At 46.5% G+C, this 13,704-nt stretch overlaps 1 protein-coding gene across 2 annotated transcripts in view; it reads right to left on the reverse strand.

The window, feature by feature from the left end:
- Positions 1-13,426, reverse strand: part of SLC17A9 (solute carrier family 17 member 9) — a 35,261-nt gene extending 21,835 nt beyond the window's left edge. Inside the window, exon 1 of one of the 2 annotated variants that reach the window (XM_026697373.2) lies at positions 12,346-13,426. In XM_026697373.2, the coding sequence (XP_026553158.2) occupies positions 12,346-12,500 (155 nt within the window). In that variant the 5' untranslated portion in view covers positions 12,501-13,426. The remainder of the gene's footprint in view (positions 1-12,345) is intronic. The other variant, XM_087928903.1, reaches the window with a different exon arrangement.
- Positions 13,427-13,704: the final 278 nt, after the last annotated feature.

Here is a 13,704-nt window from a genome sequence, read left to right on the forward strand (position 1 = left end):
ATTAGCATGTTATTTATTTAGGTACCTCAGTAAAATAGTCTAGTCCTTTAAAAAACCCTACGTCCTATAAAACGGGTGACAAACTCAAGGCCTGTGGGCCAGATCTGGCCTGTGGGGTGCTTAGATCTGGTCCGGGACGGGGAGCTCTGGGGACAGTGGACCAGCCTGCGATCCACTGATTAAGACATGATCCTTCAGGACATAATAGGATTAGCCCATTAAGACACAGAGCTCACTACATTGTACAATCTCCTAAGGACATTGCATCACCCTCAGAAACTTCAACCAAATTTAGCTCAGACAAGCTATAGAGCAGTGGTGGCTAACCTTTTTGGGCTCCGGTGCCAAAAATTGTGCATGCACTTGCACACTCGTACTCGCGTGCCAGCACCCAGCAACGCGCCTCTATCCCACATCCCCTACATATGCGCGTGCAATCCTCACCCCCACTCTGCCACTCCCTTATCTGTACTGCGCCTCACAGCTGATTTTCGGCCGGTTTGAGGCCTTTTTCAGCCTCCCAGAGGCTTCAGGAACACTTCTGCAGTCTTTTCAGGCCAACTAGGCCCATTTCATCACTTCTGGTATCTCTTGAAAAAAGGAAGCGATGAAACGGGCCTAGTTGAAAAGCCTGCAGAAGCCTTCCTGAAGCTTCTGGGAGGCCGAAAAAGGCCTCAAACCAGCCGAAAATCAGCTGAGAGGTGCAGGCATGTGCAGTGAGGTAAGTTTGCTTGCAGCTTGCATGCCGGCATAAATGGCTCTGCGTGCCACCTGTGGCACGCGTGCCGTAGGTTCGCCATCATGGCTATAGAACCAGCTATGACCCCTACATAACCCCTATATGGCCCCCATGGGAGTCGGACAACAATACATTTTCTTGCATAGGAACAGGAAGATTAAGTGCAAAGCCCAAGAGAAGTATAAAAACCACTCTCAACTCCATGTGATCAGCTGCACCAGAACCAGGAGTGAGCTGCTACCAGTTCTCCTCAGTTCGGGCAAACCGCTATCTAATTTTATGGCCGGTTCGGTGAACCGGCAAATCCCACCCCTGGCTGGCCCCACCCACCCTGCCCTGTCCCTTCCAGGAGTCAACACGCAGCCTGTTTTTGATGCCAGGTAGGTTCAGGGCCCATGCAGAGAGTTGGGAAAGGCAAAAAATGGGCCTCCTGGAAGTTCTGGAAGGCCGGAAACGGGCCTCAGGAGCACAGTGGAGGCCATTTTCACTTTCCCAGAAGCTCAAGGAAAGCCTCCGGAGCCTGGGGAGGCGGACTAGACCATACCCACCATAGCCATGCCTACCCAGCAACTGAGCAGAGAACCGGTTGCTAAAATTTTTGGAGCCCACCCCTGACCAGAACCATGTGCTTGGTGGTTCTGCTTCCTCATTAAACCATCTTCCCAATCAGCCTCCGTGTTTCCAGTGTCTTTCTCTCAGTTTGGAACGGAACCAGATGGATATTTCTTCCCACACATCTATTTTAGGGACTACCACCAACTTTCTCTGAACATCACTTCCAAAAGTCATTGTCATGGCTATCTTCCGTTTTAAAGAGAAAAATACAAAACTCTCCTACAAGTGGTAAAATAGGCTTATCAAATTGTGCGTTTGTGTGTGTGAGAGGTCCTTCTTTTTCTAAAATCAACCAGGATAAAGAAATGACGAATACTGAAAGGCTGCCCATCCCTAGATTACAGCCAGTAAATCACATTTAATAAAGAAATAGAGTTCAGATAGTTATGAACTGTTTGCAAAGTGACTAATTTTACAACCCAAATCTTCTCTTTAAGCATTCCTAAACTCCAACTTCCTTCTTAAGTAGATGCATTTACTAATTGCACTTAATTGCCAACCTATAATTAAGTTAGTGTCACTATCAGGAACCATGAGGCCTCATCTGTAGGACTGATGGGCAGAGAAACAACCTAAATTTATAGTACTTTGACTTCAGAACTCATCTTTTTATTCCTTTTATTGGTTATTACATTTATTTTCATCACAATTACACAACTATTTTCCATTTTGGATCTTGTCCTAACAAACCAAAAGGTACTCCACTGTTTAACAATAAAGATTTTGTTAGAATTCTACTCTAAATTCCAACTCTTCAAAAAAGGAAGTCTTTGACTTACGACCACAATTGAGCCCAATGTTTATGTTGCTAAGTGAGACATTTGTTAAGTGAGTTTTGCCTCATTTTACAACCTTTCTTGTGAGGATTATTAAGTGAAACACTTAAGTTGTTATGTTCGGAACATGGTCGTTAGGTGAATCTGGCTTCCTCCTTGATTTTGTACATCAGAAGGTCACCTTGGGACACTGGAACCGTCATAAATATGAACCACTTGCCAAGCATCTCCATTTTGATCAGGTGAATGTGGGAATGCTGCAACGGTTATAAGTGTGAAAATAAGTCACTTTTTTTTCCAGTTATGTTGTAACTTTGAATGGTCATTAGAGGAACTGTTGCCCTGCCCAATTTTTTTCCCTTCAGCTTTAAACAATGGCAATGAAACTCAGCCAATACGTTTTATAGGGTTAACTCTGCTTGCAATTCAAATATTTGCTTCCTGCTTGCAGTGTGGAAAGAAGGTGTAATCCACCACAGGGCACTTACTTGTGATGGTGAACCCATGGTACACGTGCCGGAAGAGGCACACAGAGCCATTTCTGCCGGCACACAAGCCGTTGCCCAGATCAGGTTCACTGTGTATGTGCGCACGCACTTCCCGCCAGCCAGCTGACTGTCGGGTATCTGATGAGCATGCGTGGGGAGGGGGCGCATGCGGGTTCATGTGTGCATGCGCAGGAGCGGGGGAAGTGTCGGGGGGTCACACGTGCATGCGTAGGGGGCTGGGGGGCATGCACACATTGCATTATGGGTGCAGGCATATTTGCATCCAAACCACCCCGCAAGTAGGAGACTCTACACCAGTGGTCCCCAACCTTTTTTGTACCATGGCCCGGTACAAAATGATCCACGGACTGGTACCGGCATCAGCACGCACGACCAAGGCAAGGCGAGCCGAGCGACCAGCCAGCCAGCCGTCCCCCGCTTCTCCCTGCCACCTTCAACTCCTCCTTTGTACCTTCTCACGATCGATGGGCTTTTTGAGCTCTTTCTTAATCTCCTCCTGAGTAACGCGAGACTCCACCGCCATCAGGACGGCTCTTCGTTCGAAGCTGCCCTCCCCCCTTCGACGAAACTAAGGCGCGAGGATTCCTTCGGCACCCAAATGCCACTTTCCAACTGACGACCGACAAGCTCACCCGGAAGCACTTTCTCAAGCGCCGTCGAAACAAGATGGCGGCGCCCAAGTACTGGCGGCCTGATACAAAATGATCCACGGACCGGTACCAGTCCGGGCCCAGTGGTTGGGGACCACTGCCCTACACCATTTCTGACAAATGGCAGTCCAATCTCTTCTTGAAAGCCTCCAGTGATGAATCTCCCACAACTTCGAAGGCAACTTCTGTTCCATGGGTTGAATGTTCTCCCTGTCAAAAAATTTCTCCTTATTTCTAGGAACCTCTCCTTGTTCAGTTACCATTATTCCTTGTTTGGCCTTCAGGTGCCTTGGAGAACAGTTTGATCCTCCTCTCTGTGGCAGCCCCTCAAATATTGGAACCCCGCTATCATGGTCCTTCTCTTCACTACAGTAGCCATGCCCAGTTCCTGTCACCTTCCTTGCAACCTAGGGCAGTCCTGATGTCACTAATACTACAGGTAGTCCTTGACTTACAGAGCTTCTTTAAGTGATTGTTGAAAGTTACATACAACGGCACTGAAAAAAATGACTTACGACCATTTTTCACACTTACGACTGTTGCAAAAAACCCACGGTCTCATGGTCAAAATTCAGATGCTTGGCAACTAATTTCATATTTGTGACGGTTACACTGTCCTGGGGTCACAAGATCCCCTTTTGCGACCTTCTGATATGCCAGATCCACTTAGCCATCAGGTAACTAATTCACCAATTCACTTAACCACTGTGGCCAGAAAGGTCGTGGGTAAACCGTCTCCACAGAACGGGGACTCGCGTGTGGTGCGTAGCCAGTACGAACCTGAACAAGAAAGACTTTGATTCAACTCTACTCTAAATTCCAACTCTTAAATAATAGAATGCAAAATTTACTGGCCTACATTTTTTTTCCTTGAGTTTTGAACAACGGCACCAAAACTTGGCAAATATGTTTTATAGGATTAAACCTACTTGCAATTCAAATATTAGCTTCCTCCTTGCACTGTTGAAAGAATGCGTAATCCATAACACAACAGTGTTTAACAACCTTGGCAGCTTTAAGCTGTGTGGACTTCAACTCCCAGTATTCCCCAGCCTTACTTACACAAGCTAGGGCAGTCTAGATGTCGCTATACTACATACAACTCTCATCATCCATCACCACTTGCCCTAGCTAAGGAAGATGGGATCTGGAGTTCAGAGGATCCCATTCTATCCATTCCTAGCCTTTGGGGCTGAGGGGGGGAAGATTGCAGATTTCCCCAAGCTGATGCCTTCCAGCCATTTTGTGCATTCCAAGCCAAGATGGCTGCCACTGTGCAAGCAAGGAATTCTGGGAGATTGAGAACAAAACATCTGGAAAGCACAGCTGGGAAGGCCTAGATAGTCATAAAAAGACCAAACCAGCCTGCAATCACCTCTCACAATCTTACAAAGTGAACATGTCCACTTTTATTCTTTTCCCACTACCTCTTTTGCTTAGAAACATCCAGGCCAGGGATTCAAAAAAAACCCCAAAACAATTTGCCATTTGGTGCCATTTTGATGCACTTCTCAAACCCTCTGAGTTCCGTTCATTCTTCCCCAATTTGGGCACATGCGTGTGGTCTTAGCTCCCAGAATTCCCCAGCACTCCTGGATGACGCTAAGTATTCTGGGACTTGAAGTCCTGGAAATCAACCTGGCCAGGAAAGGCTGGCTGATCTACTTAGACTACGAGGTCTTAAAGTAAATGTGATGTTTGTCTGCTATGATAGCAGCCATGTTGGCACAACCCATGTAGCCCGCCTCTGAGTTAAACAGAATCAAACCTCTAACCATGAAAAGAGACACCGGTGAACACTGGAAATCATGGCTGGCTGCAGTTTCCCAGGTGTGTGTGTGTGTGTGTGTGTGTGTGTGTGTGTGTGTGTGTGTGTGTGTTATCCCAGCATCCTTTGAGGCAGCTGGCTCTTCCTGCTCCTTGCCTGGAGGGCTGTTGGTTGCAGACAGGCAGAAATGGAATTCATATGCCTTGGGGTAACCCAGTTAGGATGAAGCTCAGGAATTGCACCCGAGAAAAAAAGGACAGGCCATCCTTTACTCCTTCCAGACGTGGAAGGAAGGAAGGAAGGAAGGAAGGAAGGAAGGAAGGAAGGAAGGAAGGAAGGAAGGAAGGAAGGAAGGAAGGAAGGAAGGAAACATAAGGCAAGATAAAGTAAGGAAAGGAAAAGAAAGAGGGAAGGAGGGAGGGAGGGAGGGAGGGAGGAAGGAAGGAAGGAAGGAAGGAAGGAAGGAAGGAAGGGAGACATAAGGCAAGATAAGGTAAGGAAAGGAAAAGAAAGAGGGAAGGAGGGAGGGAGGGAGGAAGGAAGGAAGGAGACATAAGGCAAGATAAAGTAAGGAAAGGAAAAGAAAGAGGGAAGGAGGGAGGGAGGGAGGAAGGAAGGAAGGAGACATAAGGCAAGATAAAGTAAGGAAAGGAAAAGAAAGAGGGAAGGAGGGAGGGAGGGAGGGAGGGGAAGGAAGGAAGGAAGGAAGGAAGGAAGGAAGGAAGGAAGGAAGGAAGGAAGGAAGGAAGGAAACATAAGGCAAGATAAAGTAAGGAAAGGAAAAGAAAGAGGGAAGGAGGGAGGGAGGGAGGAAGGAAGGAAGGAGACATAAGGCAAGATAAAGTAAGGAAAGGAAAAGAAAGAGGGAAGGAGGAGGGAGGAGGGAGGGAGGAAGGAAGGAAGGAAGGAAGGAAGGAAGGAAGGAAGGAGACATAAGGCAAGATAAGGTAAGGAAAGGAAAAGAAAGAGGGAAGGAGGGAGGGAGGGAGGGAGGGAGGAAGGAAGGAAGGAAGGAAGGAAGGAAGGAAGGGAGACATAAGGCAAGATAAGGTAAGGAAAGGAAAAGAAAGAGGGAAGGAGGGAGGGAGGGAGGAAGGAAGGAAGGAGACATAAGGCAAGATAAAGTAAGGAAAGGAAAAGAAAGAGGGAAGGAGGGAGGGAGGGAGGAAGGAAGGAAGGAGACATAAGGCAAGATAAAGTAAGGAAAGGAAAAGAAAGAGGGAAGGAGGAGGGAGGGAGGGAGGGAGGGAGGGGAGGAAGGAAGGAAGGAAGGAAGGAAGGAAGGAAGGAAGGAAGGAAGGAAGGAAGGAAGGAAGGAAACATAAGGCAAGATAAAGTAAGGAAAGGAAAAGAAAGAGGGAAGGAGGGAGGGAGGGAGGAAGGAAGGAAGGAGACATAAGGCAAGATAAAGTAAGGAAAGGAAAAGAAAGAGGGAGGGAGGGAGGAAGGAAACATAAGGCAAGATAAAGTAAGGAAAGGAAAAGAAAAGAAAGAGGGAAGGAGGGAGGGAGGAAGGAAGGAAGGAAGGAGACATAAGGCAAGATAAAGTAAGGAAAGGAAAAGAAAGAGGGAAGGAGGGAGGGAGGGAGGGAGGGAGGGAGGAAGGAAGGAAGGAAGGAAGGAAGGAAGGAAGGAAGGAAGGAAGGAAGGAAGGAAGGAAGGAAGGGAGACATAAGGCAAGATAAAGTAAGGAAAGGAAAGGAAAAGAAAGAGGAAGTAAGTAACAAGGAAGGAAGGAGGGAGGGAAGGAAGGAAAGCCGAGATACCATCTCAGGAGAATAGTTTAGCTTGGTCGCCATTCCTGCCCAACACCTCCTGGTGTCATTTTCCTGGAGGACTAATCAATGTGTTGTGTTATTGACTGCACTTCCAACCAGTATTCTCCTAGTTTAACTTCCCTGCCCACAATTCTGTGAGGTGGGTTGGGCTGAAAGGCAGAGAATGGCATCCAAGTAGGGATTCATAACCAGCTTTCTGTAATGCTAACTAACGAAAGGAGTCACTATAGTACTCCGCCCTCCTCCTCAAAACAACAGCCATCAATGGCTGAACATCCACAGAGATTCTCAGTCATCCAGGTCATGGTTTTCCCAAAGGGGTTTTTTCAAAAGGCAACTGGACCTTCCTTGTTTTTCTTTGAAGACGTTTCACTTCTCATCCAAGAAGCAGCTTCGGTCAAAACTGAAGAAGCTTCTTGGGTGAGAAATGAAACGTATTTAAATGAAAAACAAAAGACAGAAAATCCAATTACCTTTTGAAAAAGCACTTTTGGATAGCCATTAAGCTGGACTGGACTGGTATGTTCTACAGCTGTTAATGCCAAACCAGGAACAGCTGTTAATGCCAAAACAGACCTTGGCTTCATCTGAGCCATGTTCTAGGCTGGGACAACACATGATTTAACCTACCCCATAAATTAGGTCAGCAGGACTGCTAAAAACTACCCTGTTTCTTTGTGGCTACAGGTGTAGTTCTGTTTGTTTTTTTTTAAATGGATCAATGCACACAGGCAAGTTCATTTCTCTTTAAAATGACGGAGACCGTAACAAAACTGCTACGTCCTGCATCTTCTTCTTCCTTCTAGAACAAAAGCACCTATTGATTGTCTTGCTACCTTCAAAGCAAACACTTTAACACAGTTAATCTTTAACTAAGCAGCAGAAAATCCCACGGGGGTGCAAATGATTAACCAAATCACAGATCCAGGTTAAATTCTGGTTTTATCCCGGCTGCCTTGGAGACAGGCAAAATAGAGGCACGAGAAAGACACTGAACTCTTATCAAACTGTGTTTTTTGTATATGTGTAGAAGAGGAGAGAGAAAGAGAGAGAGAGAGAGAGAGAGAGAGAGATCCAGAAGAAAAATTCCTCCTTCTGTCTTTGATTTTGATTCATCATTGCAAAATCCAACTCAGATAATCTACAGGTCAATGAACTGCTTTTATTTAATGTCCACAAAACAGTTGGGAAACACATGTGAACCAACAAATGTGCGTGTTTTCCAGCATCTCAAGCAAGAATTCACGGCTGAGGCTAAGAAACACCTGCCAAATTGGTTTCTAGATACCGTAGTAAGGTAGGAAATAAACTTGAAGATAATCAACTGTCACTCCATCGACGGCTAAGTAAGGCCTTTATGGCTGCACTAACGCTAACGGATTTTCAGTTTGTCAGTGATGTAACTGTTTTCGATGGGAAGTTTTATTTAGAGACTTCCACGTTTGCACCTAACTGTGATCAAAACATGCCCCGACATTCTTTTTTTCTGCTGTGTTCTCATGATGTTGCCTTTTTCTGATTCCCTTAGCCAACCTCCGGAAGAGGTCCTTAGCTGTACTGGGTTCAAGAAGTCTTTCCTCCTTTATTCCAACACAAATTTCCCTATGGATACAATCTGATGCAGTTCTTTGACTAAGACCAGTATTCTCTCAAGTTAGAGAACTTTAAGTTGTGTGGACTCCAATTCCCAGAATTCCTCAGCCAATAGCATTCGGATTCAATGGACATTTGCAATCTATTGATTTATAGGGCATCATATCTCAAGGCGTGATCCTTGAGATCCTTTCAGGGGGTCCAAGACGTTAAATAAATACATGTTTTTAAATTCCCTTGTTTTAATTTCTGATATAGTCTAGATTGATAGACAAGAAGCCACACCAACTTTGGGAGTCCTCAATCAATTTTTGAGGTTGAGATTGGACAACCGTTTGTCTGAAACGGTATAAGGTTTCCTGCTTGGGCAAGGGGTAGGACTAGAAGACCTCCAAAGTCCCTTTCAACTCTGTTATTCTGCTCTTGTGGTTCGCCAGTGGCAGGTTGCAGACGGCTGAGGTCTCGGAGAGCGAGGACTCAGATGAGGGGCCTGCGTGGGATGCAGGGATGGGGCCAGGACCATCAGGGAGTGGAGTGCTGCCTTTGGAGATTGTGGAGGCTGGCAGCAGTGATGAAGAGGCCCCTGAGGAGCCCGTGCCCAATGCACGTATGCGCAGGGCTGCTCGTAGGAAAGAGCAGCTGCAGTAGCATGGGTGACTCGGGAGTAAGGCTGCAAGGTAATGGCCCCTCCCTTAAGAGATGAAAGCAAGCCTGAGAGGCAGGAAGCAAAGAAGTTCTTGCACTTCAAGCCTTATGGAAGTTCAGACTATCTTGGTTTGCGTTTGAAGACTTTTTGCTTGGAATATTTCTTGGCAACTTAATCTAGTGCTTTTGGCAGCCTTGCACAACCTTGGTAAGGCTTGTTCTTATCAGAGACCATTAGTTTTAATAGCCTTTTAACCATGAATTAACGGAATTTGCAGAGAAGCATTAAAAGGTTTTGCTTTTATCTCTGTTTGGTGTTTGTTTACTTGGAACAAGGTTTGGGTCAGAACAGTTCTGTTCTTTGTGGCAGCCCCTCAAATATTGGAAGACTGCTATTCTGTCATCCCCAAGTCCTTCTTTTCATCAGACTAGATAAACCCAGTTCCAGCAACCGTTCTTTATAAGTTTTAGCCTCCAGTCCCCTCATCATCTTTGTTGCTCTTCTGTCTCTGGCCATGCTAGTGACACCTGGTTGGCATCTGGCAAAGTTTGGCTGTTTTGAAAAGCTAAGGAAGTTTGGATTTATTTGGAGATCTAGCCAGGAAACCCCCAGGCCGTATGTTAAATTAGGAAGTTAAGAAGAATATTACTGGAAAAGAATAATAGCGAATCCTTTCCATATTATTACTAACAAAACTGCATGGAAACTCCATTGAAATCAAGCTAAACTCTGGAACAATAATGTCCTCAAGTCACATGCAGCCCTAATGCAGTCCCACCAGATCATAAATTTCTAACATTATGTGATTGATATCCATTAACCATATTATATATTTTAGATGTGCCCCAAAACAATTGCTTTTCATTCAATGCGGCCCAGTCAAGCCAAAAGTTTGGACACCCAAGAAAGTTTGCAATGCTATCCAAGTATCAGTTTCTATGGTAGTCCTCGACTTACAACCACAACTGGGATTGGAATTTCTATTATAAATCGGGGCGGTCGTAAAGTGAGTTATTACATGACCGGACCTAATTTTACAACTACATTTTTTTTACTGGGGTCGTAAAGCCAATCGCCAGTCTTTTAAGTATGGACCATGATCGCGTGGTCGTTTAGCAACTTCCGCTTCCCCGACCGAATTTTTTGTTGGAAAACTGGAACTCAGTTGGGAAAGTCCTAAATTACGACCCCATGACTGCAGGACGCCGCAACCAGTCATAAATGGGAGCCACTTGCAAAGTGCCGAAACTGTGGGTGTGGCATGTCTTTGGTGCATAAGCTCTCAGTGTACATAAAGAAAAAATAAAATACGTTTGGGAGTCTTGATCTCGATTTGATCACGAGGTTCTTCTTTGTCTAAACCAGGACACAGATAGTCCTTGACTTGTGACCATTCAAAGGTATGACACAGTGGTGAAATGCTACTGGTTCAGCCTGGTTCAACCGAACCAGTAGCAAAAATTGCTACCGGTTTGCGGAACCGGTAGTAAAAAAAAAGCTCCGATGATCAGCTGAGAGGAGAAAGAATCGAAAAGCTCAGGATCAGCCCTCCTACCTGTCCCTACGCTGTTTTTTGTTCTTTATCCGTTTTACAACCTCCCTTGCCGCAGTTGTTAAGGGAATCACTGCTGTTGGTAAGTTAGTCACCCGGTTGTTAAGTGAATCTGGCTTCCCCCATTGACTTCGCTAGTTGGAAGATCGCAAAAGGGGATCGCATGACCTTTGAAACACAGCAGTGGCCATAAGTAAGAACCAGTTGCCAAGCGCCTGAATTTTGACCACATGATCAAAGGGAGGCTGCAAAGATCGTAACTGTGAAAAATGGTTGTATCACATTCGTCAGTGCCATTGTAACTTTGAACAGTCATTAAATCAATAGTCAAGGACTACCTGTAATCAATTTCAGCCAGGCTTGCGTTTTCTAGATCAGCTCAGCTAGGCAGCCTTTGGCTTACAACCATTCATGTCGCTTTTAAACCAGCATTTCAAACCCAACCAACGTTCTCCACTCTTGGAATGGACAGATAACAGGTAATCAGAGTTGGAGGGGACCTTGTAGGTCATCTAGTCCAACCCCCTGACCAAGTGGGAGACCCTACACCATTTCTGACAAATGGCATTCCGGTCTCTTCTTGAAAGTCTCAAGTGATAAAGCTCCCACAACTTCTGAAGGCACGCTGTGCCACTGGTCCTCACTGTCAGAAAATTTCTCCTTATTTCCAGGTTGAATCTCTCCTTATTCAATTTCCATCCATTGTTCCTTGTCTGGCCTTCGGGTGCTTTAGAAAATAGCTTGACCCCTTCCTCCTCTCTGTGGCAACCCCTCAAATATTGGTGACGGCTATCATGTCTTCCCGGTCTTTCTCTTTACTAGACTAGCCAAGCCCAGTTCCTGCAACCATTCTTCATATGTTTTGTCTCCAGTCCCCTAATCCTGGGTGGGATTCCAGCAGTTCACACCTATTCACTAGAACCAGTTGTTAGCATTCTAAGCAGTTCGGAGAACCGGTTGTTAGAAGAAATGACTGGCCTAATCCTGTAAGGAAGACAGGAAGGAAACATTCTGGTGTTGTTTACAGAAACTGCATCTCTGTTAACCCTTATTACATTTCTTGGCAGGACTAGACTTCCTGTCTCAGGAACTTCTCTGGAGTTTTTTTCCCCCTCCTTTGCTGGTACTTTGCTTGTGTGGAGTGACCATTCAAAGTTACAATGGCACTGAAAAAAGGGACTTATGATGATTTTTCACACTTACAACTGTTGCAGCATCCCCACAGTCATGAGAGGCCAGGCGAGGAGATGCGTGCCTCGATGTGAGTAATATTGAGTTGGCCACACATGACCACCAAGCCATGTCCACCCAGTCATATGACCATCAAGCCATGCCCACCACCTAAGCCATGGCCACAGAACCGGTTGTTAAAAATTTGAATCCCACCCCTGCCCTAATCGTCCTAGTTGCTCTTCTCTGCCTCTTTTTCTAGAGTCTCAACATCTTTTTTATAGTGTGGTGACCAAAACTGGATGCAATAATCTAGGTGTGGTCTTACTAAGGCTTTATAGAATGGTATTAGTACCTCACTTGATCTCAATTGTACCCCTCTGTTAATGCAATTTAGAATTGCATTGGCTTTTTTGGCAATGGCTGCACACGGCTGGCTCCTATTTAGCTGGTTATCCACTAAGACTCCGAGATCCTTTTCACAGTTACAGTTACAGATAGGCCACCTTGGAAAAGGTTCCCAAAGCTAAGAGAACCCCCAATACTCACCTGGACCAAAAGACATCCCCGATTCCTCCATCTTTTTTCAGGGCTTCTTGCTGTTGGCCTCTGGCGGCTGGCAGTTGATGCTCCTTGTGATGTTGGGATGCTAGCTGGTTGGCCCCCAAATCCTGCCTTCCGTTGGTGCCGATGCTCAAGGCCATTCAAAGGCTTAAGTCAAACAAACGCTCTGTGTGTGTGTGTGTGTGTGTGTGTGTGTGTGTGTGTGTGTGTGTGTGAATCCACAGATGGAACAAGCCACACCAAATCCCCCCAAAAAGAGAGTCAGAAGCTCCCATCTAACTTTCCCCAAAGTTTTCTAACTCTTTCCAACCACTGAAGTCGTCACCAGCTACTCTTCTTCCGAGACAAGAGACCGGGCTTCAAAGTTAGAAGGCGTTGAAAAAAAGCAACAAGCGGAGGAAGAGAGGCGGTTGTCGGTTGATTTGGGGAAAGGAGTGGGGGGTCCTCCCTGAGGATAGTCCTCTGTCTCCACGACGCCTAATCCCAGGTTCGCACCGGAGACAAGCCACACTAAAGCATCACCTCGCCGGCCGCCCTCGATTTGGAAAGGAAAAAGACCAAGGAGCGGGGGAGAAAAAAAAAAAAAAGATCCACGTGTCAATTTTGTCTCTTCCTGCTCGGGCCCCCTTCCAGGAAGTCTCGTAACCCGGGCTGCGGCTGTAAAAGAAACGTCGAACTCGGGTTTGTTTGAAGAAAACTCATCCGGGGATCTCCCCGGTCGCTCCGGATCGGCCTCCAGAGAAGCGCAAGAGGAAACGATCACGGCCGCTTCTCTCTTGGAAGCCGAAGGGGCAATTTCGGACTGGAGGCGTCATCGCTGTCCCGGAGCGGTTTCCTCGTTGTTCACCGCGTGTGCGTGCGTGTGTGTGTGTATTTGTGTGTAGGGGGGAGGCGATGCTGGAAGTGTGTGGGGGGGGGCTCCCCTTCGCCGTTAGGGGCGGGTCGTTCGACAGCAGCGGCGCCCATTCATTCAGCCGCGGGAGGCTGCTGCGCGTTCCCTTCCTTCTCTCCGTTGTGGAGCTTGGGGGCGCGCGGGGAATGTAACAGATTCACATAGTTGGAAGGGACCTTGTAGGTCATCTAGTCCAACCCCTCACCCAAGCAGGAGCCGCCCTACACCATTTCTGGCAGGTGGCCTTCCATTCTCTTCTTGAAAGGTTCCGGTCATGAAGCTCCCACAACTTCTGAAGGCAACTTCTGTTCCGTGGGGTGGATTGTTCTCCTTATTTCTAGGTTGAAATCTCTCTCTCCTTGTTCAGCCCTTCCATTGTCCCTTGTCTGGCCTTTGGGTGCTTTGGAAAATAGGTTGAGTCCCTCCTCTTTGTGGCATCCCCTCAAATAGTG

This window comes from Pseudonaja textilis, chromosome 3 (genome assembly GCF_049901715.1).
Source record: "Pseudonaja textilis isolate UNSWEBS1 chromosome 3, rPseTex1.2, whole genome shotgun sequence".
NCBI classification, from domain to species: domain Eukaryota; kingdom Metazoa; phylum Chordata; class Lepidosauria; order Squamata; family Elapidae; genus Pseudonaja; species Pseudonaja textilis.